At 31.0% G+C, this 22,421-nt stretch overlaps 1 protein-coding gene across 18 annotated transcripts in view; it reads left to right on the top strand.

The window, feature by feature from the left end:
• LOC143064717 (voltage-dependent calcium channel type A subunit alpha-1-like) overlaps positions 1 to 22,421 on the top strand; it is a 206,669-nt gene that overhangs the window by 116,444 nt on the left and 67,804 nt on the right. For 16 of the 18 annotated variants that reach the window (XM_076237765.1, XM_076237760.1, XM_076237753.1 and 13 more), the window contains 12 exons: positions 5,454 to 5,513; positions 5,914 to 6,024; positions 7,088 to 7,154; positions 13,039 to 13,166; positions 14,967 to 15,079; positions 15,514 to 15,626; positions 16,104 to 16,235; positions 16,841 to 16,913; positions 18,312 to 18,432; positions 18,766 to 18,866; positions 20,307 to 20,366; positions 21,097 to 21,224. In XM_076237765.1, the coding sequence (XP_076093880.1) occupies positions 5,454 to 5,513; positions 5,914 to 6,024; positions 7,088 to 7,154; positions 13,039 to 13,166; positions 14,967 to 15,079; positions 15,514 to 15,626; positions 16,104 to 16,235; positions 16,841 to 16,913; positions 18,312 to 18,432; positions 18,766 to 18,866; positions 20,307 to 20,366; positions 21,097 to 21,224 (1,207 nt within the window). The remainder of the gene's footprint in view (positions 1 to 5,453; positions 5,514 to 5,913; positions 6,025 to 7,087; positions 7,155 to 13,038; positions 13,167 to 14,966; positions 15,080 to 15,513; positions 15,627 to 16,103; positions 16,236 to 16,840; positions 16,914 to 18,311; positions 18,433 to 18,765; positions 18,867 to 20,306; positions 20,367 to 21,096; positions 21,225 to 22,421) is intronic. The other 2 variants (XM_076237762.1, XM_076237761.1) reach the window with 1 other exon arrangement.

Below are 22,421 nucleotides of genomic sequence, written 5' to 3'. Positions count from 1 at the left end.
AAGGTGGCTGTACATCAGAGCAGCTGGTATTAGTCAAGGTTGTATGTTACTAAAGGTGGCTGTACATCACTGCAGCTGGTATTAGTCAAGGTTGTATGTTACTAAAGGTGGCTGTACATCAGAGCAGCTGGTATTGGTCAATGTTGTATGTTACTAAAGGTGGCTGTACATCAGAGCAGCTGGTATTAGTCAATGTTGTATGTTACTAAAGGTGGCTGTACATCAGAGCAGCTGATTCTTTGGCACTTTTTGGTATTTCTCTGAAACAAACTTGTTGAAAATTGACACTTGAGAGGTTTCCTTTTAAAATCGGAAGCATTTACTGACATGTTTCCATGGATGCCCATTATGGTCATTATACTTTTGATTGTCATGTATGATCTTCATACCTATAATTGGCAGAGACATTTCTGGGGCAACACTAGTTCTTTGGTCTGTGTTTGAAGTTTGAAACATGTTTTGAAGCTTTTTATCATTCAATATAGTTGTATTAATTTGTGAAAGTGGCCTATATTATTTTAAATGTCCCTACCATTATATCAACATAATAGCTGACTTAACTTAAATGGCCATGGTCATTCTTTTGATTATGATGTTTTATTGTCCCTATGATATTTTCTGTCTCTTTTTAAAAGAACATAAAAAACTGGATTGGTTGATTTCTTTTCACTTATTATTTTAATACATCCATTGTTGTTGTGGCTTACATATTGTTTTTCTAGTTTATGTTTCTTTTCTGCGTGAATGTGTTTATATATATATGTATTTTTTGTAATACGTTTTTATACCCGGTCCAAAGGCAGGTTAAATTAGTAAACACTTTCAATGTTAAGGATTTTTGTGTTCTTAGTCATGTTTTGATTAAAAAAGCCTTTTCCAACTGTTTTTTTTAAGTTTGTTGTGCTTATAAAATTTCATAAACATTTGAAAAACCACCTAATTGCAAGGAAAAAAGTAAGAAACAAGTTTTGAATAACCTTTTCTTCACACTGACTTGACAAATTAATATTATTTTGTTGCACACTCATTCTGAGTTATAGCTAATTTTTATTAACTTATATGTTGCATGCTGATCAGATTATCTCAAGAAGAGATGATATCATAAAGCCTATTTCGTCCTGTTGGTAGCTGCACTATACAGGTGTTTGTCTCACACCGATGAAAGCTGTAGTATGCAAGACATAGGTATTACTATCTCGTGGTGGCATGAACTTTTTGTATAAACTCTATATTTCAGAAGGTAAAAGACCTTGATGCTTCATACCTTGTATGCAGTAACATTATGTGACAAAGTTTACATCTGTCCTAGGTCAATTGTGCTTGACCTTATTTTCATAGTTCAGAGACTGCTTGAAAAAAAATAATGTTTTTTGTCAGATGAATTTCTCACTTCAATATTATGAGTAATAGGATAACTATATTTGGTATACGTCTGCATTACCTCAGCCTGGGTCAACCTTACCTCAACCTCTTTTCATGAATCAGTGATCCAGGTTAATAGTTACATGATTAGGTTTGTTTCTCAGATACATGTACTATTAAAAATAGGTCAACTATATGTGGTTTATAGAATTATTGTAAGGGGTACTTGTCAGTCTGTCAGGTTTCATCTGACGTTGACCTCATTTTAATGGTTCATTGGCTAGGGTTATGTTTTTGTGTTTTGTCTGTTTTAGAATGATTCTCAGTTGTTCATGTCTATCTGGTAGGTATCATCGTACTTCAACCTCAGTTTCATGGTTAATTTTTGGTTTTTGTGTTTTGATCTGTTTTCAGTTACCATAAGCAATAAGTTATGTGGGTGTATGGAATAATTTTAGGGTGTGAATGTCTACATTTTGTATCTTACAGGATTTATCTGTCTTTGACGTTCTTTATAAATGTAAATGTCATGTGATGCTTGTAGTAAACTGTTTGTCATTCAGGCATTCAACATATAATCAATGGTTAGTAAAACAGGCGAGATACTTCAGCCTGAGCACTCTTATTTATTGTGTGTTTAAATCTATGAAGTAAGGTCTAGATGAGTAGAGGGGAGGTAAATTGTGGGAATGTAAATCAATCTGGTTTTTCTCCCAACACTGTATATGCCTGTACCAAATCAGGTTATCTAGACAATGTGTTCATTGTTGTTGTTTGCCTTTAATATTGTACACATGTGGGGATGGGAGTGTTCTGTTGTACTGTCTATTGTGTTTTGTGTTTCCTGATGTCCTGGTTCTTTTTTTTTTAAAGTCAAAATTAGTTTTAGGGTTCAAATATTACGAATGAAGATGAAAAGACAAACAGCAGTCTGCAAAACACTTCATAGAAAACAGTCAATACTCAATCAATTAACAGTACAATGTATTCATATTGTGTATGTTCAATTGAATGTGACCCCTCGTAGGTTTCACCATGTCTTGGACAAATGATCATGAGTGCACTAACTAAGAGTAATAGGTCAACAAGATTGTTTGTTCATTATTGTAAGATTATATGTTCATTTGCTTTGTAATATGACCCTTGCTGTGTTTTCACTGGTATGTTTAAAAATGATAAATTCTATCTTTACGCATCTTAAGATGAGGGTATGTGATAATAGATGTAGAAAGTACTTATATAAATGTGTAGTAATCTATAGAACTATAACTATGTGCCGTCTTTTTCCATATTTGTTCCATATGAAGTGCAAAAATGGTTGACTGCATTCCAACTGCTTCAACAAATTTATTGCAACTATTGGAGTACCCTTGTCATCCATGTTTTTGCATGTTCCTCTGCATGTTAGGACATATATCTAAGGAACTATAATAATAATTGATATTGTAGGAAAGAGATATATGTTTCAAAAGTGTAATGATTATCAGATAGGGGTCAAAGTTTAATCAAATTTATTTCAGGTACAATATGTATTAGTTGTAAGATCAATTTCACCTGCTTCTCATTGAGAAAAGCAGCTTCCAATTTAAAGTAAGCTCATGAATTTTGTTTGAATTTAAGGTAATGTCTTTGGGTACACCTTTTAACTTGCTTGTACATAGCTTATTAAGTAGATCAGTTTGGAGGACAAAGGGGAAATTTGATCACATGAAGATGCTTCATTGACTTAGTTTTAAGTTAACCTCTAAGTACTTTAAACTTTTTGAAATAAAAGCATAGGATTATAAAATGAAACAAATGGATCTTTTTAACTTACTTTTTATGCTTCAAAGATTGTTCAATTAACATTGCATATAGAAATAAAGAGATGTGGTATGATTGCTAATGAGAACTATCCACAAAAGTTCAAATGAAGTGGATGTAAGCAATTATAGTAAACTGTACAGCCTTCAAAAATGATAAAATTTTCATACTTTATAGTCAGCTACATAAATTCGATAGAAGTTCCTTTCTTGAGAAGCAGAAGATAATGATAAGAAAAAAAAACCCATTCAAGCAAAAATGAATGGTTTTGAGGTATTTATCATTCTTTGGTTAGAACTGACTTTTAAGTCCTCAATTATGTGTTGGTACTTTTCAATAGGATTTTGCGAAGGCGTGTCTAAAAAAAGTGGTCATCATTGATGTTAAAACTGTGTAAAGATATTCTAGTTTTTAATCAGAAATATATGAAAGAGATAATTTTTTTCCCCCAATATTCCTGTTGAGCTACACACCTTTATACCCTAGCTACCTGCTCACCAATATAAAACAAGTTGCTGATTGTTAATTTGATAAACAGTCAACATATTGTAAGGCAGAATAGTTTTTGTAAAGCATCTAAAACTAAATTGTCAAGAAGTCTATTAAAAGAGACGTGACATGATTATTAGTTATTTATTTTCTGGGAATAAATCAATAAATATTAGTCTAAAGGCATGATTTATGTAATTAAGTTGGTCAAAACCTGATCAATCAGTAGTTTTTAGGTCATAGTATTCAACTCTGATTTAGTGAGGTTTTAAAAAAAATTAACTGAAACCAAAATTCTGATATTGTGTAAATTGATATGATAGGTCTACAACAAAATACTAAAATCTGTCTCTCAACAATATCATTGTCCTTATTATTGATAGAATTGACAAGGTAAACCATAAAATAAAAGATATATTTCAGTCTTTTCAATAATCAGGTCGATAGTTGCATTTTATGGAAATTTAATTCTGATTATGGCAACTTAATTATCTAATATATTGATTTTCAATATAGATATTGCAGCAATGCCATTAAAAAAGTACTGAATACAGCCTAATAACAGGTCCATTAATTTGTGCATATTAAATAATTATCTAAAATATACATAATCATTGATGTGTGCATCCATGTTCAGTTTTCAAGGTTGATAGATTCTTCTTATTGTACATTTGAATTACAGCACTAAATCACAGAAAGATTTACATGGTCTTTACGTACATATTTTGTATACCAATTATTTCATAATTTAAGTTTCAGCATCAAGTTCTGCTGGTATTGACATAAGGCATGTTTTTTACTTACTGTTAGAAGGCTAGATGTCTGATAGAGATGTTTGCCAAGTTCTCAACAGTACTTTTCTCAATATCAAATATGTCTTTACAAATGTTAATACAGGACTGTGTTATTTGGCAAGATTGGTTTAAATCCTAAATTCAGTTTTAAACTTAGTAATGTCCACTTAGACATTTATATACATGCCAATTACATCTTTAAAATGATTTCTTTATGGCTTAGCTTAAAATCTGTTCATGTAAATATTATAATTTGCAGTTTTGTACTTGCTTAGGTAAAGGTCTATTACACATTTCATTGGCCTGGTTCATCTCAGCTTTGTCCCATACAGCAGATGCTGCATTGATTTGTAAAAGCATTTTACTCAGCTTGTTTCTGAATCCTAGATATTTTTCATGAGTATTATATTGTTATGTGATGATTTATCTGAATTAATAGTGTCTAAACTAAGCTACATTGGTCTTCAGTCCAAACTTAAGACAAAAACAACAAATTTTGGATTGGTTTTAGCTCAAACTTGGGTCAAACCATCAAATTTTTGAACAATAAACTGCATTGGCCTTTAGCTCAATCTTTGGCCAAATGCAGTCACAATTTACAGCTGCATTGTTCCCAATTGGGTTCAGTTCAAGGATCAGGAAACTTTAATCTAATATTCAAGAAAAACCTAGCAAAGTTGAGATCTTTAATGTCGTGTCAGTTATAAGACTTTAAATTCATTGTATGTAAAAGTGAAGGAGAATTTCAATGTTTTTATAGATGCCTCATTCTTCCTAAGTAATATATATTCTTTATTGTAATGTGCTAGATTAGAATAAAAAGTCATAGGTGGATCCAGGGGGGGGCTGGGGGCCGGGGCCCCCCTTTCGTGGGAAAAATTTGGTTGATTATATAGGGAATCATTTAAGCATGACTGGAGTCCCCCCTTTTAGGTCAGTCAAATGGGCCCCCCTTAGGAAAAGTTCTGGATCCCCCACTGAAAATATTAACATTTTGTTTTACAGAAGAAGTAATGCTCAATGAAGAAAGAACAACAGATGAAGATAAATTAAAAATAATGGAAGGTAGCAAATATTTATAAAACATTTTACTCTTATTTAACTTTACAGCTTGGGTATTGATAATATTGTTTCAGATTGTTTCAGTAAACAATATGTAGTTAGTGAATGATTGATGGATTGTAAACATTTTTTTTGGACATTTTTTGCACTTTTACCAATGAAAAACCTGATTTCTGCTTTGTATAAAGATGATCTATGTCTAGTTTTGAACTATTTATTCTATTGGAATTATTTATTAATATTTTCAACTTATCTTAACATAATAAATTAGTCAGAAAAGTCAGAGTGCTCTAATAAACTAGGTAGCTTTATACTTTATGGTAGAATCTCAGCACTTGCTGCAAGTTTTATCTCCTTAGAGATTCCATGGCCAACAATGTTTGAATACAGTTTTGTATTTCAGCGAGACGGCGAGCTGCAGCAAAGAAAGTAAGACAGTTAAAAGAAGGAACAGATGGGAGTGATGAAAATAATGATGATAATGACGATGATTTATTAGCAGATATGAATATGCGTAAGATCATTTACTGTACATACAATGTTAAACAATCTAAACCATAAACAAACGTACGCTTAGATGATGCCTAAGGGTGATTTCTCATGTGATTTGGGAATGACATTAAGGTTTGAGGTTATGCTTACCCAGAGAGGTAATTAAGAGGCAGTTCTCAAAAAAAGTTATATTAATTGTGCATGGTGAATGAATTTAGTAAATGTTCTAACAGCCCCAAGGGTGACTGGGGAATATAAATATGGTCACTTGGTCTTCTCCCAACGGGCAGTAAAACACTTGCCGAAGTGGGGCGTCCGTTTGGCTGTGCGGGATGTATTAAGTTCGCAGTCACGTCCGGTCAGAATGGGGACGTTAAATCCGATGTCTCGTGTAAAGAGAGTGCCACGCTCTTTGCACGTTAAGAACCCTTACAACAACTCTTTGAGGGCTCGTAGGTGGCCTGTTGTAAGGCAAAATTTCTGTCCCTATTCAATATACCCTCATTTTCCAGTGGCAGTCGAAATTTCCCCGACCATCATCCCTTATGGCCTCTGTTATGGCAAGACCTACCTATTGTATTTATTGTGAACTTGTTCTCGTCCTGAATATGCATGAAATATTTGCCACTGGATGTTAAGCAACCAACAATCAATCAATAAATGTTCTAACAATAGGAATGATATCATTTTTAAAGGAACATTTAGAATTGGAGTTATCTCCATTTGTCCATATTTGTGGTAGAACCAACAACAATAATAGTATTACTTTCTAATTCTTAATGCAATGCAATATTTAGTTCCCACTGAAAAATGAATGCTTTCTTGAACTTCAAGTGCTCACATGCACTTGGGTAAAGTATATCTCACATTTGGACTGAGAGATGAAACAAAAATAATCTGTCTTTCAATAGCAAATAAATTTCTGTCACATTTTTCTTCAGGTGACAGCTTTTTGTATGGCACTATTGTTCATATGGTTATGCTTTACTTTGAGACATATTTTCTATCTAGTCAACCCTCCTTGATATATGCCAGGGTATAATAGGTGGACATTTGCTTACAGTAGATCAATTTTTCTATTGCAGGAAATGGTTATGGTAGAAATTATTCAGGTCGTTGTGCCTCGTTTTGGCAAGCAGAAAAAAAATTCAAGTAAGTTTTTGTAATCTTATTCAGTTACAAATATTTGATAATACAAAATTCTATTGTGTATCATTCAAGTTGCTTTTTAGGAGCCATAATTATAAGTTATTTATATGAAATATCTAGCTTTTGGTATTGCAGAGTTGACTTGCTGTTACAGCTGTAAATAACAAACAATTTACAAGTACATGTGTTTGGTTCTAAATAATTGTATGGATTTTACTATCAATAGTAGTCTCCTTTCCTTACTAGGATGAAAACCCTGCTACACTGATTTTAGAAAACAGAAAAAAATCTATAATTTTACATTTTTAATCTTTAAAATAACTTCCAAGAGCAATGAACCATGTTTTTATTTCACAAACACTGGGTAGACTTACATGTATGTCCCATTTACCTTCCTTAACTTTGATAATTGAGTGAGTCGTGTTTGTTGAAATGGGCATAGATATAACAATCGAAACTATTGGAAATTCATTTGAGGGAATTATTTTTTTACAATGATTTTTTAATCCAGGAGATCAGGATTGTTTGCTACAGAACTGATTTTGTGTGGAGCACTAAATTGAAAAATTCATTTACAGTATGCTTTTTATAGATTTAAAAAGGTGATAAAGTGGAATTCTTATTACCCAAAAGGAGACCAATTTCAATGTCATGATACGTGGCTCAGAGATGTCAATGTCATGATATGTGTCTTAGATATTTCAATGTCATGAAAAGTGTCTATGAGATTTCAATGTCATGAAATGCTCTTAGATATTTCAATGTCATGAAAAGTGTCTATGAGATTTCAATGTCATGAAATGTGTCTTAGAGATTTTAATGTCATGAAATGTGTCTTAGAGATTTTAATGTCATGAAATGTGTCTTAGAGATTTCAATGTCATGATATGTGTCTAAACAATTTCAATGTCATGATATGTGTCTAAGAGATTTCAATGTCATGATATGTGTCTAAACGATTTCAATGTCATGATATATGTCTAAGAGATTCCAATGTCATGATATGTGTCTAAGAGATTTCAATGTCATGATATGTGTCTAAGAGATTTCAATGTCATGGTATGTGTCTAAGAGATTCCAATGTCATGATATATGTCTAAGAGATTCCAATGTCATGATATGTATCTAAGAGATTTCAATGTCATGATATGTATCTAAGAGATTTCAATGTCATGATATATATCTAAGAGATTTCAATGTCATGATATGTATCTAAGAGATTCCAATGTCATGATATGTATCTAAGCGATTTCAATGTCATGATATATGTCTAAGAGATTCCAATGTCATGATATGTGTCTAAGAGATTTCAATGTCATGATATGTGTCTAAGAGATTTCAATGTCATGATATGTGTCTAAGAGATTCCAATGTCATGATATATGTCTAAGAGATTCCAATGTCATGATATATGTCTAAGAGATTCCAATGTCATGATATATGTTTAAGAGATTCCAATGTCATGATATATGTCTAAGAGATTCCAATGTCATGATATATGTTTAAGAGATTCCAATGTCATGATATATGTCTAAGAGATTCCAATATCATGATATGTATCTAAGAGATTTCAATGTCATGATATGTATCTAAGAGATTTCAATGTCATGATATATGTCTAAGAGATTCCAATGTCATGATATATGTCTAAGAGATTTCAATGTCATGATATGTGTTTAAAATATTTCAAATGGCTTTAAAGTATATATAGAATTTCCATTGGATGTCAAGCAAACAACTATCAATCAATCAAAATATATGGAGACTTTCTACAATATCTGGAGTGTTGACTACAATATCTGGAGTGTTGACATCTGCTCTTTCTTTTACCATTGCTATGGTAAACTATTTTTAATTAAAGTTAACCATGGTAATACCTTAAAACATGTTGGAAATGACCCAGATCTTTGTGCAATATGCCAGCAAACATTCAGTTATTAAATTTTCCAGTACCGGTGTGTTGATTTTGAGAAGAGAATCTCTTTCAATTGAAAATATCTAGCAGACTTTCCTGCAAGTTTTGTTTATAAAGCCACTGTCTGTATTAAAATATTTCCTCTCTTATACACATTAAGCTATGAAGAGTTTTTAATTTATACTGTTGAAAAGAAGATGACAATGAATCATTGTTGTTTTGACATTATTACTGTATTCCTATGAAGTAATAAATTATTTGCTTGTTAACCCTTCTCCCCTTTGAATAACTGGTATTTATAGTGAGAATTATTCTTGGTATCAAGAAAATACTCATTATGCCCCACCTACGATAGTAGAGGGCATTATGTTTTCTGGTCTGTGTCTCCGTTCGTCCGTCCGTCCGTCTGTCTGTGCCTCCGTTCGTCTGTCCGCTTCAGGTTAAAGTTTTTGGTCAAGGTAGTTTTTGAAGAAGTTGAAGTCCAATCAACTTGAAACTTAGTACACTTTTTCCCCATGATATGATCTTTCTAATTTTAAAGCCAAATTATAGTTTTGACCCCAATTTCATGGTCCACTGAACATAGAAAATGATAGTGCGAAGTTCAGGTTAAAGTTTTTGGTCAAGGTAGTTTTTGATGAAGTTAAAGTTACATCAACTTGAAACTTAGTACACATGTTCCCTATGATATGATCTTTCTAATTTTAATTCCAAATTAAAGTTTTGACCCCAATTTCATGGTCCACTGAACATAGAAAATGATAGTGCGAGTGGGGCATTCGTGTACAATGGACACATTCTTGTTTTAATTATGAATAACTACTAGATTACAAAAATATATCAGATAAAGATTCTAAAGAGGAATTTATTCCAGAATTTTAAAGTCATTGTTGAAATTTGTATTTATATTTGTTATATTATTAACTTTTTGTTCCTGTTTGTCATAACATCATTTTTATCAGTGCCAATCTTTGCAGATCCAAAAATGATAGATATCGGTGAATACTTATTTTATAATTATTAGATGCATGAATTTGTTATGAATTGAAAGTAAACTAAATAACTATTTTATAAAATGTCAGACATTGCAAGAAATGAATATAATGTTTACTTTTTTCCTTTAACACATTTTGTGTCACATGCTTATTCACTAATGAATGAAGTTGCATTATCCATCACAAGACCCTCATGTTCACTTTGATTAGCGTAAATAACAATAAATGTTAATATTATAGAATCTTTATTCATTTCATATTATATTCATAAAAGCATGAAAAGAAGTATTGTTTTTCTCTCACTGTCACCAGAATATATCTTATTAAATAGTAATAGTTTATTGTCTCTAGCTTATTAGGTAGGGGATTATTCAGGGGAGGTTAAGTTACCTGAAGTATAAATTGCTGAATAAGAGATTTAGAGTGTAGAAGGTAATGATTAACCTTTCTCCATCAAATTTTCTATAACTAATTATGACAAAAAATGCCAGTTAGTGCATCTGACCCCGTGCTTTGCCTTGGTTAGCTATACTAAGTTACTAAAGTTCAAACCTTTCGCCAATCTTCTACCTGTTAACTGCATACATGTTTTATCTTTACAGTCATGTTAATTTTTGTCTTATTTTTCTCAAATACCACAAACAACAACTTTCTATATAAAATGCTCTTGAATTCCTTTACCATGTGGCTAAAATCTGACCTAAAACTTGTTTTGTTAAGAACATGTTTATCATTGAAAGAATTGCCAGTACTTGTAATTTATATATATGTTGTGTACATTTTATTATTTTGTACAGGCTATTACTTGTACAAAAACTTTGTATAAGTATTTACTTGTATGATGCCATCATACAAGTTATTACTTGTACAAATATGATTGTACCAGTAAATACTTGTACAATTTTTGTAAAGAAAAAGATAATAAGTTGTACAACACATTATCTTTAAGTTACAGTGGAGATCACTTCTAACCTATCATTAGAACTGTCAGAATAATTTGTCATAAGCTGTTCTTAACTGTCCTAGAACAGTTCTACCCTAGAACTGTTCAAAGAAAAACTGTCAGAATCAGTTCTAGGTAGAGCTGTCTAAAACATGTTCTAGGTCGAACTTCCAAATCAATTCTAATCGTAGAGCTGTCAACAAAACTGACTAAATCAATTCTAACCATAGAACTGTCAGCAGAACTGTCAAAACTGTTCTAGCCGTAAAACTGACCAAACATTATAAATGATGTCAAATATGAATGTGCTGTTCAAATCAAGTTCATCAACTGTAAAATACTAAATGAAAAATGTCCACTTTGCCAATGAGTTTTTTCAATTTCTGCTTCATTCAAAACACCAAACTGCCATAAGAAATATTTCGAAGTGCTTAATTTGGCTTCCTTTTCATTAATAAAAGAGGGGCGATTAATACCAGAGGAACAGTCAAACTCATAAATCAAAAAAAAAAAACTGAAAACGCCATGGCTTAGAAGGAAAAAGACAAACAGACAAATAATAGTACACAAGAAACAAAATAGAAAATAAAAAATGAGCAAAACGAACCCTACCAAAAAAAGGGGATGATTGCAGGTGCTCTGGAAGGGTAAGCAGATCCTGCTCCACATGTGGCACCCATCGTTTTGATGATATTAGTACAAACCAGGTAAAAAGTCTAATTCAGTAGGTCACATTCATATTAAAAAATTGAAAACAACACCTTTAATAATTCTATGTGTCCGGAGCGCTTTTCTGGATTTTCCTTCATCAGGAACGCTCAAAGCCAAACATTTGAAATCCGAAGATGTTTTTAAAGTACCGAAACCGTTGAAGAGCTATATGACAAAAATATCTAAAACAAATAGCCAAATTCATCTAAAGTCAACTTTGCCTGAGGAAGTTGAAACCATAGTTTCTTAATCATTTTCTCTCTGTATCTAACGCATGTGAATACCGAATTACTAGAAGATTTACTATCATGCCACAAGTTAGTTATTTCATCATAATGTTTTTTTTTCTAAACTGTTTTGCTTCTTTACAACTTAGTTTTGACTTTTTTAGTAATTGGTCATATATTTGTTATACAAAAAGAACACATATGTTAAAAGTTTATACCTTTAGGTCTTAGTCATAAATTATTTGTATTATATTTGTTTAAAGAGAAACGATTTGTTGAGAACATCAAATAGTCCAAGGTAGAAAAATGATTTGTACAAGTCATTATCTTTTTCTCAGTAAAAATTGTACTAGTAATTACTTGTACAATTGTATTTGTACAGGTAATAACTTGTATGGTGGCCTTATACAAGTAATTACTTGTATGAAATGTTTGTACAAGTTATTACCTGTACAAAACTTGTATGAAATGTTTGTACAAGTTATAACCTGTACAAAATAATAACATGTACACGACATATTCATATATATAAAAAAGACATATGTTGGTTTTGTCAATCATTTCTCTGAAAAATATTCTTCTTTGATAATAATTTTTGTTGAGGTTATAGTAAAATGTCCTAATCACAAACTTTGCTTATAACTTGCTCTGAATAGAGAATAAAATATCCATATTGCTAAGACAATACAGCTTCTTAAAATAACACACTCATACCTTATTACAACATTCTGAAAAAAATACCTCAGTAATGCATGAATTATTTCGGATTTAAAATATGACTTTTTGTCTGGTTTCAGATTTCTTCATGATTTCAATTACTTTATGAAAAGACAAGTTCCTTAACACACACATAATTGACAATCATTTTGACAAGATGTTCATTTCAGATACTCTGTTGCTGGCAGATCAACCACTCTAATAGGATTACTGTTGCATAATGTGCTTATTGCATTTGTCTACCAACATCTTATTTCTCAATGATATAATAAACCTAGTTACACCTAATATGTAATAACATTAACAGTACCAATTTGTCTGCACCAAAAAAAAAGATTATATTGATAATTAGAGTTATAAATTATTTTTATCTTTTCAGAGTAACTGTTCGTCGTCTCGTAAAAAGTCAATTTTTTTACTGGCTAGTTATAGTATTAGTACTTCTCAATACAGTTTGTGTGGCATCAGAACATTACGGCCAACCGTTGTGGCATACACAGTTTTTATGTAAGTATACTGTGGATTCATTTATTTTCATGGGTATCAATTTTCGTGGATTAAGGAAAACTTGTGATTTTGTAGATATGTGTTTTTGTAGCTTTGCCAATCTTTGCATATACCATAAAGCCTAAAGAAAATTTGTAATTTTTCTAACATTTAAATTTGTGGTTCATCTGTACCCACAAAACCCACGAAAATTAGTATTCATAGAATAATAATGGATCCACAGTAAAATAGAAAAAAAAACAAGTTTTAGAGATCAGATAGATCATTGAATTTATTTTTAGAGAGCAGAAAATCTTTTCCATTTTGCCAGATTTCTGAGAGAAAAAATTCTAGGTACATGCCTTGATTTATAGAAATAGATTTCTGTATAAACATTTATTGAAGTTTGATTGATCTGAATGAAAGTAGCATTCCCCTAGAACAAGACATTATTTTTTCCAAGAAATTCTAACTTGGTTGACACAAAGAAGAAAGAGAGGCTTTGAAATTGAAACAGAAAGATGTTAACATTTCTTTGAATTCAATATTGATTGTAAAAAAAAACAATAGAACTAGCTTGATATTTTGATATAGTGTTGTATTGAGGTCAGTTAACTTGATCTCTGCATGTTTCAAGGTTATGTTTCTATATTAGGTAGATAGTCTTACGGGGACAGGTGGCAGACATGAAATTTCATGCTGTTCATTCATCATTCGCATGTTTAGTAAATGTTTTTATATCAGATTTACATGCAATATAAGAAGTCTGTAAGTTTAAGTGGTATACAATTAGTCATCAGATAATAAAATATACAGTTTCATTGACAGGATTCATGTGGTTCTCAGCTAGTCTAGTCAATATCAATGTTTTAATAAATAGATAAAACCAAACCTTCCAAATGACATTATTTGTTTGAATTTTTGGAATAAAAGATAATTATGCAAACAGTATTTTTAATTCAAAATTGATGTCATTTATAAACTATTATTGTAAATTAATACCAACATAGATAATGTTAATTGAAATCCTATTTATATATATATATATATATAAATGCATAAATTAAGCATTAAACAAGAATACTGGTGCTTTGTATTGTTCCATTTTGCTTTTCAGTGTTGCCAAGTTACAGTACTAGTGCACCACAAAAAAAAAAGCCTGTTTCATTTGTGTCAAAATTAAAACATTTCATTATCCAGATTTTTGAAAGAATTATTTGGTTATTAATTTGGGGAGGTATGGCAGGCAGTCCAAATCAGTGTCCAAAATTAAACTTTGTTTGAATTAAACAAAAATTGATTTTATGGGGTGGGGTTCTTTGAAATGCTGAATATAATCATGTATTTATTTAAGATTTGAGATTTTTTGGCTCCTTTATCAAATTGGTCCACAGTGAGGTCCAATGGGTCCTTAATAAATTTTTTGTTTGATTTCATTAAAAACTGAATTCTTGTGGTTGGTGCTTTGATATACTAACCATGTACTTAGATTTTGGATTTTGTACCATATAGTAAATGTCAAATTTTTAATTTTTCTGTTCTTTGACTTCATTCATTATTTGTTACAAACCTATACTGTGTCAAATATACAATCACAATCCAAATTCAGAGCTGTTTTAAGCTTAAATGTTGTGTCCATTCCTGCTCAACTATTTAATTTTCCATCTCTGTGGGAAGGTAATGCACCCAAGAATACATGTACTTGATACTGATGACATCTACAAAATGCATAAGAAATGTCTGACTTTAACTTAGTCACTTTATTTATAGCTGCTTTATGAGAATAAGATGATTGTTTATCATGTGAATTTATCTTTACAGATATTATGGAGTTTGTGTTTCTTGGTTTATTTTTGTTTGAGATGTTGGTGAAAATGTATGGTCTAGGAGTAAGAATGTATTTCCAGTCTTCTTTTAATATATTTGATTGTGTGGTAAGTTCTTGTTAAAATCGAGTAAACACGACAAGTCTTTAGAATGATTTTTTTGTTAATAATGTTAGAATAGACCAAACCTTAGAAATAATTACTTTTAAAATAAATAGTAAGAAATACTAAATTTATGAATAGCCATTAGAAAATTACTTGAGAGTCAAGTCACCTTCAACATGAATAAATCTTGATGAAATATTGCAAAAATCCAAAATCAGACCCTGTAACATAAAAATTTTGATGGCATTTTGACAGATCCCACCAAAAAAAAGAATTGAATCTTGAAAAAATTATTACCTTTTACCTGATTCATGAAAATTCTAAGTATTATTTAGAAAATTTCAGAAATACTTCAAATGATGAATATATCAATGTATTCCTTGCAAGGAGGTCATTCTTTGATGTTAAATTGTTTTAAATATAAATTTGATTTGTAGGTTATTGTTGGAAGTATTGTAGAGGTATTATGGTCAGAATACAAGGATGGTGATTCTTTTGGTATCAGTACACTCAGAGCTCTACGCTTACTTAGAATATTCAAAGTTACCAGGTCAGTTACATACTCCTAATTACATTACTTAGCCAAAAAAACAAATCAGGATATATAATTGTTTATTAAATGTTTTTTGTTTTACAAAACAGATACATATAAGAAGATGTGGTATGAGTGCTAATGAGACAACTTGTAAAAGTGAAACCATTATAGGTCAAAGTAAGGTCTTTAACAGTGCTATACAGAGAATAGTGGGTTTTTTAATGATAAATTTCTTTGCATAAGACTAAGAATATTAAAGGATGTTGTATTGCAGTAAGTATTATGTATATTTAAAGCTGAGAGACAAAATATCTCATATTCAATGTGTGCTGTTTAAATGTTTCATAAAAAACTTGCTGTTGTCATAAAGTCAGGACCAGTAAGTGCATACTTGATTTAATCATTTTGCTATAGCTTGTCCAGTGAGATATGTAAGACTTGGAAAACACTGCAAGGTAGATACCTAATGTAATTATCTTTCTTTTATTTCAGATACTGGTCTAATTTACGAAACCTGGTGGTCTCTTTACTTAGTAGTATGCGATCCATTGTTAGTCTGCTGTTTTTGTTGTTTCTTTTTATACTTATATTTGCCCTTCTTGGTATGCAGCTATTTGGAGGAGAGTAAGTTTAAAGTTTTATTTATTTCATTTATAACATTATATTTGTAAAAATACAGAGACGTGGTATAATGACCAATGAGACAAATATCAACCAGAGTCTAAATGATGTGGACCATAGCACCTATAGGTCACCATACTGCCTTTTACAATGAGCAAAACCTCTATCATATAGGCCTTAAATAAGGAGCAAAAACCATATTGTATAGCATGCTTTGAAAGGCCCTGATGTCACAAAATGTGAAACAATTTAAACAACAGAACCAGTGACCTGATTTATAATAACACAATAAACCAAAAACAAATATGACCAACTACAACCACTAAACAGACTCATGACTTTTGCCTGTCACGTTAAGAATGTAGCAGGGCTCTGAGCATTAACTTTTATATTTAAGATTTTAAGTTTTAGTAATTCACATAGATTGTCATCCGACTTTTCTTCAGTCTTTTAAAAAGGAAAACAACAGACCCAAAACAGGATTTTTCTACTACAACTCTATAAAAATTGCAACCTGGCTTGTGCATTTTGATGCCTCTGGAATATTAATGTTATCAAATTATATTATAAATAAAAATCTTCTATAACTAATTTTATATATTTTTTAGGATGAATTTCCCTGAAGGAAGACCTGCAGCACATTTTGATACATTCCCCATAGCTTTATTAACAGTGTTTCAGGTATAAACATTTTGATACATTCCCCATAGCTTTATTAACAGTGTTTCAGGTATAAACATTTTGATACATTCCCCACAGCTTTATTAACAGTGTTTCAGGTATATACAATTTGTTACATTCAGAGTGATTCCCAATAGCTTTATTAACATTTACTCCTTTTTATATGCCCATTTACATGTCCAACAATAGCTATAAAAGGCTTAAACCTATTTGCATGAAACTTTGATGAATAGTTTATATCTATAGACTTGAGCTCCATTTCATTTTTTATAAATTTTGGATTTCAAGTTTCTGAGTTTTGTGGTTTCTTGCATTAAAAAAGGGAGATTTTCTAGTTTTTGGACAATAACACAAAAACACCTTCACCAATTTGCAAAAAATTTGGGTGAATTGTTTATATCTATTGACATGAGCTTTTAATAAATTTTAGATTTTACGTTTTCATGTTATGGAGTTTGATTCATTAAAGGGGGGGGGGGGGGGGGGTGTTCCTGTTTTTAATAACTCAAAAATGCTTTCAGCAGTTTTCATGAAACTTTGGTGAATTGTTTATATCTATTTGGCCTTTTTAACTTTTTTGGATTTGAGCGTCACTGATGAGTCTTTTGTAGACGAAACGCGCGTCTGGCGTATATACAAAATTTAGTCCTGGTATCTTTGATAAGTTTATTGATGTAAGCTCTCTTGATTTTTATAAATTTTAGACTTAATGTTAAGGAATTATGTGATTTTATTCATAAAAAAGGGGGATTTTCCAGTTTTAGTATAGTACTTTGAGCAGTTATCATGAAACTTAGGTGACTGGTTAATATCTTTTGAAATAACCTCCCTTTAATTTTTCTTGAATTTCTGATATGACATTGAGAAGTTATTGAACTTTATTCTTTGGGACGGGCATATCATGCACCGCACTCATGGTGCAGCTTTTTTTATTATTCATAATATACCATATTCACATGAAGACATGTAAGATAGATTGAGTTATATTCAAACGAGTTCCGTCATTTAAAAGCAAGTTCACTTTAAAAAGTTGATTGCGATCAATCTTAATTTCTTCATCTGTTCCCATTTTAATATATCACAATGGATTGTGTCCTCCTTATTAAAACTGATCACTTTGACTCCAAGTCTTAAGCTATTTACACAAATAACGCTTGCATTATTAAAATGGTACAAAACACAACTGATTTAAATGTTCATTACATCTAATTAAGATTGATAGCAATTGATCTCACCAATTAAAACTGAACAGAGTTTATTGCAGTGGAAATTAATTTGTTTAGCCTAACCAGGGTCTTAATTCATATGATTATTATCTGGGACATGTACAAGTTCAAGAACTGTGTCATCAAAAGCTATATCATAATAACATTATTGCCCATGTTCTTTTCATTACAGATATTGACTGGAGAAGATTGGAATGAAGTGATGTACAATGGTATAAGATCAAGAGGTGGAATTCAGGGATATGGAATGTTATACTCAACATACTTTATAGTTCTAGTATTGTTTGGTAACTGTATCCTTAACACAAAATGAAGAAAGGGATAACTAAAGCCTTGTCCTGTAGAGAAAAGCTATCACATGGTTTTGATGATCTAGATAACAAATATCAACAATATCAGTAATATCACAATTCATACAGTTATAATTCATTGTTTTATAAAAATAAGGCAATGTGGTACAATTGCCAATGAGACCACTATCCATCAAATTTCAATTCAAGTGAATGTATGCAATTATAGGCAACACTACTGCCTTCAACAATGAGAAAAGCATTTTATATGAACATGTTTTTTTTTCTTTCTTAGTAGTAACGTAAAGATATTTTATTTCCTTAACCATAATCCAGACACCCTACTGAATGTATTCTTGGCTATTGCGGTTGATAACTTAGCCAATGCTCAAGAACTAACAGCTGCTGAAGAAGATGAAGAGGATGCTAAAGCTATGGTATGATGATGGAATTCATTTTGGCTGTAGTGATACCATATAGTCTCATTTTCACTTCAGAAAATCCGTTAAATACACTTAGCTCCATATGCAAATGAATTATGTGTTGATTTTTTCATTAGCTATTTTATGATTTGTTTGAATGAAGTATAAATTAGTAATTATCATGTGATCATCTTTTTCATACCAATTTTGATTCTTATTCATTATGTGAGCATTTGATATTGTCAACAAAGATAAGGGAACAACCATTTGATTTTCCAGGTAAGGCCAGGAGGATTAAAAAATGAGTATTCGTCCCTGAATAGCTGAAAGATTAATTTGCCCATAGCATCAGGAAATATGTATGTTCAAAAGGAAAAATTGATGGAAATAAAAATGAGCAAGCATAGCACATGTAGCAACAGATAAAAATATATATGTCAATCAGCAAAATCCTCCTAGCCATACCTCTCTCTCCCCCACAGAATATCAAATGGTTGTCCCCTGAATGGATAGTATGCGTTTTATATGGATACAAACAGTTTGAGTTTCACATGTACCTTTCCTTTTAAAGATGTCCCTGTAAATACTTTTGCAATTTTGTGTTAAATAGGCGTCCAGGCATATGGCATGGAATAAGAAAGGTGCCCCTAGACTGCTGAAAAGGATAGCCTCAATTAGAAATGTGAGATCTGGGATAAAGGGTATCCTCTCAGCCATATAACCTCCCATTTAATTTTAAATGGAAATTAAGGCCTTACCTACATTTATCTTCATAGAAATTTATATATATTGCAACAAGTTGACCAAAATTTGCCATCAATAAATTTGTTTTGGCTTCATCCATGCATACTTCAGTTTACATTGGTTGAAAGTATTGCAATTTTTTTTTGTATGTACATGATTGCTATTTTTTGCTTACATTTTGAACAGTAATTTGCTATTTATTGATTTATTGCTCTTAATTGGTTGCTTTTGAAATAACTTGAACAAGTCATATGTGATTGATCTGCTACATGCATGAAACAGATTACTTAGAATCCTCTCATCTGATACTTTATATATATCACATTTTTATCTGCTTTGAAACTAAAGGGCCACATTGAATCAAGCTCTCTTGAAATAATGTATTTAAAGCTTGTATGAAATCCCCAAAATGAAAAAAAAACACATTGCTGCAAGAGGCTTTGTTTAATCTGATTGGTCAGTTTCCAAATATTTGCAATTATCTAAAGAAACTAAACAAACTGAATGGAGACATTCACTCTTCTTGGATTTGAAAATTATGTATACATATTGTCAACAGATATCCCTAAACCTTTGATATTGTATTGTGTTTGAATTTTTTATACTTTTATCCATATTAACCTGAATGTTTTGCTTTTTATTTATATTTATATTGTCTTTTGCTCATTTGAACTGAGTTGCCTATGCATGTTCTGCTTATTTTTGTTACAGCTTAAAGAGGAAATGAAACAAGGCATTGCTGGACAATATAGCGATTCATCAAAACAGAAGGTTACCTCCCTTTTCTTATCATTAATCACATCACTGGTTCTCTGTTCACTACTATTTCAGGGTAACAGTAAAATATAAATTGCATCTGAATCTTGCAGATAACAAGAAGAAAATGTCAAATTTCTTTCAATTTTGTATCTGGTTAAATTCTGTTAAATTTGTTTAGTAGTTCACATTTAAGCCTTTATATTAATGTAGCTCTAGATTATTCACTGAGAAGGAAAATTGAATCAAAACTTTATCTGATGAACTGATGCCAATATATTTATTTTAGATTTTTTATAAACATGCAAAAAATCAAGTACTACTTCTTTGTGTAGCAAAACTTGCTGACATTTTCAATTAATTCACATTCAATGTGCAGTGTTCTTATCTGTCTAAGTGTCTATGATGTTTAAAACAATAATTTTAATCATGTTGAAGGAAATAACTTATTCATCTTAAAATTCATGACTTTAATACCCAGTCAATGATTACTATGGAATGTCCAAATGAAAGTGACATTTATTTTTAAGAACTTCATTAGAATACACATGTTCTCCCTTTATTTGTTTAGTAAGCATGTTTGATGTGGAGTAATTTGATAATTTTGTAGCATGATATTGTGAATAAAAAACATATAATATTTCTTTCAATGTATAACTACCCAATTATTGAAATGTATTGTTAATTTGAAAATGATTAACCAGATAACCACTTTATTCATTTGAATTTTCATTGTTTTATCCAGATATTGAAACTTCAGCAGGATGAAATGTTAGCTGCAGAAAATGGTAACGGAGGGGGGATGCCTGGGATCAACATCTGTCCCCCATCTCCACAGAATAACGAGCCAGATAAAACAGGAAACTTTCCATAGTAAGTATCAATCACATTATTTATTTATCATAAAATAAAGGCCTCGAAAAATATGTAATGTTATAAACACAATCCAAGAAAGACAGCTCTAGTTATTGTTATGAGTGAACAAATGTGTTGTTCTTTAAATCAATGTTTATGCTTTCTGTACAATTTTGAAACAGATCTTTTTATGGATATCATTAAAACTCTTGGTGTTTTGTCTGTCATATTCATGACTTGGTGCAGGTACAAATGAACAACAAAACTAAAGAGTTTTTCACATTTTTTGAAAATGTGCAAATTGAAAAAAGAAAAATATTGACACCACATACATACATACAAATATAAAAGTTTTACATCACATTTGATATAAGGTTAACACCTATATGCATTTGTTGGTCCCTTGCTGCTAAGCGAAGTATTGGCTATGCAAATTCTGATGTCTGTCTGACATATGTCAAAAGTTATCAATACATCAATAGGGTGGCGGAGTTGCACAATTAAGTCTGATTGATGATTTTGAGGGGGAGTTATATCCTTGGGAAATATAAATGATAATAAAAATCAATATTGTAAGTGACTATTAATCTTTATTCTCTTTGAAGTGTAATAAAATTTTTATCGAAGTTTTAAATCTTCAATAAATCACCAATAGATTATTTGTTGAGAGTTATGCCCCTTGGAAATAAAACTATTATAGGAAACAACAGTGTACATCAAGGACTGAATAGCCAGTCAAGGTAAAAACTTCCATCATTCTGATATCTGTATTTCTCATCAGAGTTTAATGATTTATATGTCAAATATTGGAAAGTTAAAATATCATCACCGATCAAATATTTTTGAGGTATATACCCTTTGGAAAGAATGAGACAAAACGTTTTAGGAAGGTTGTTTTCCTAGAAAATTTTAGAAAATATTTCAGTTATTGATAATGTCTAAAAGCTTATATTTCTGACTTATACAACAGGCCAATAATCTGAAACTCTTTAGCTGATTAGTTTGTTTATGTTCAGTTCAATAGTGTGTCCCAACCTTAAGGTTCATAAAATATAGTTTGTTGTTCGTCTGAGGTAATAGTGAAAAGCACACATATATAAGATCCTTGTACTTTGTATAGACCATAGAATAAAATTTCTGTATATCTGGAAGGATGTAGTGAGGGAAAATATAAAGAACCATTATAATATTACAATACACAAAATTAAATGAAAC

Source organism: Mytilus galloprovincialis, chromosome 2 (genome assembly GCF_965363235.1).
Source record: "Mytilus galloprovincialis chromosome 2, xbMytGall1.hap1.1, whole genome shotgun sequence".
Lineage (NCBI taxonomy): Eukaryota > Metazoa > Mollusca > Bivalvia > Mytilida > Mytilidae > Mytilus > Mytilus galloprovincialis.
This window is presented reverse-complemented; position numbering and strand designations above follow the sequence as displayed.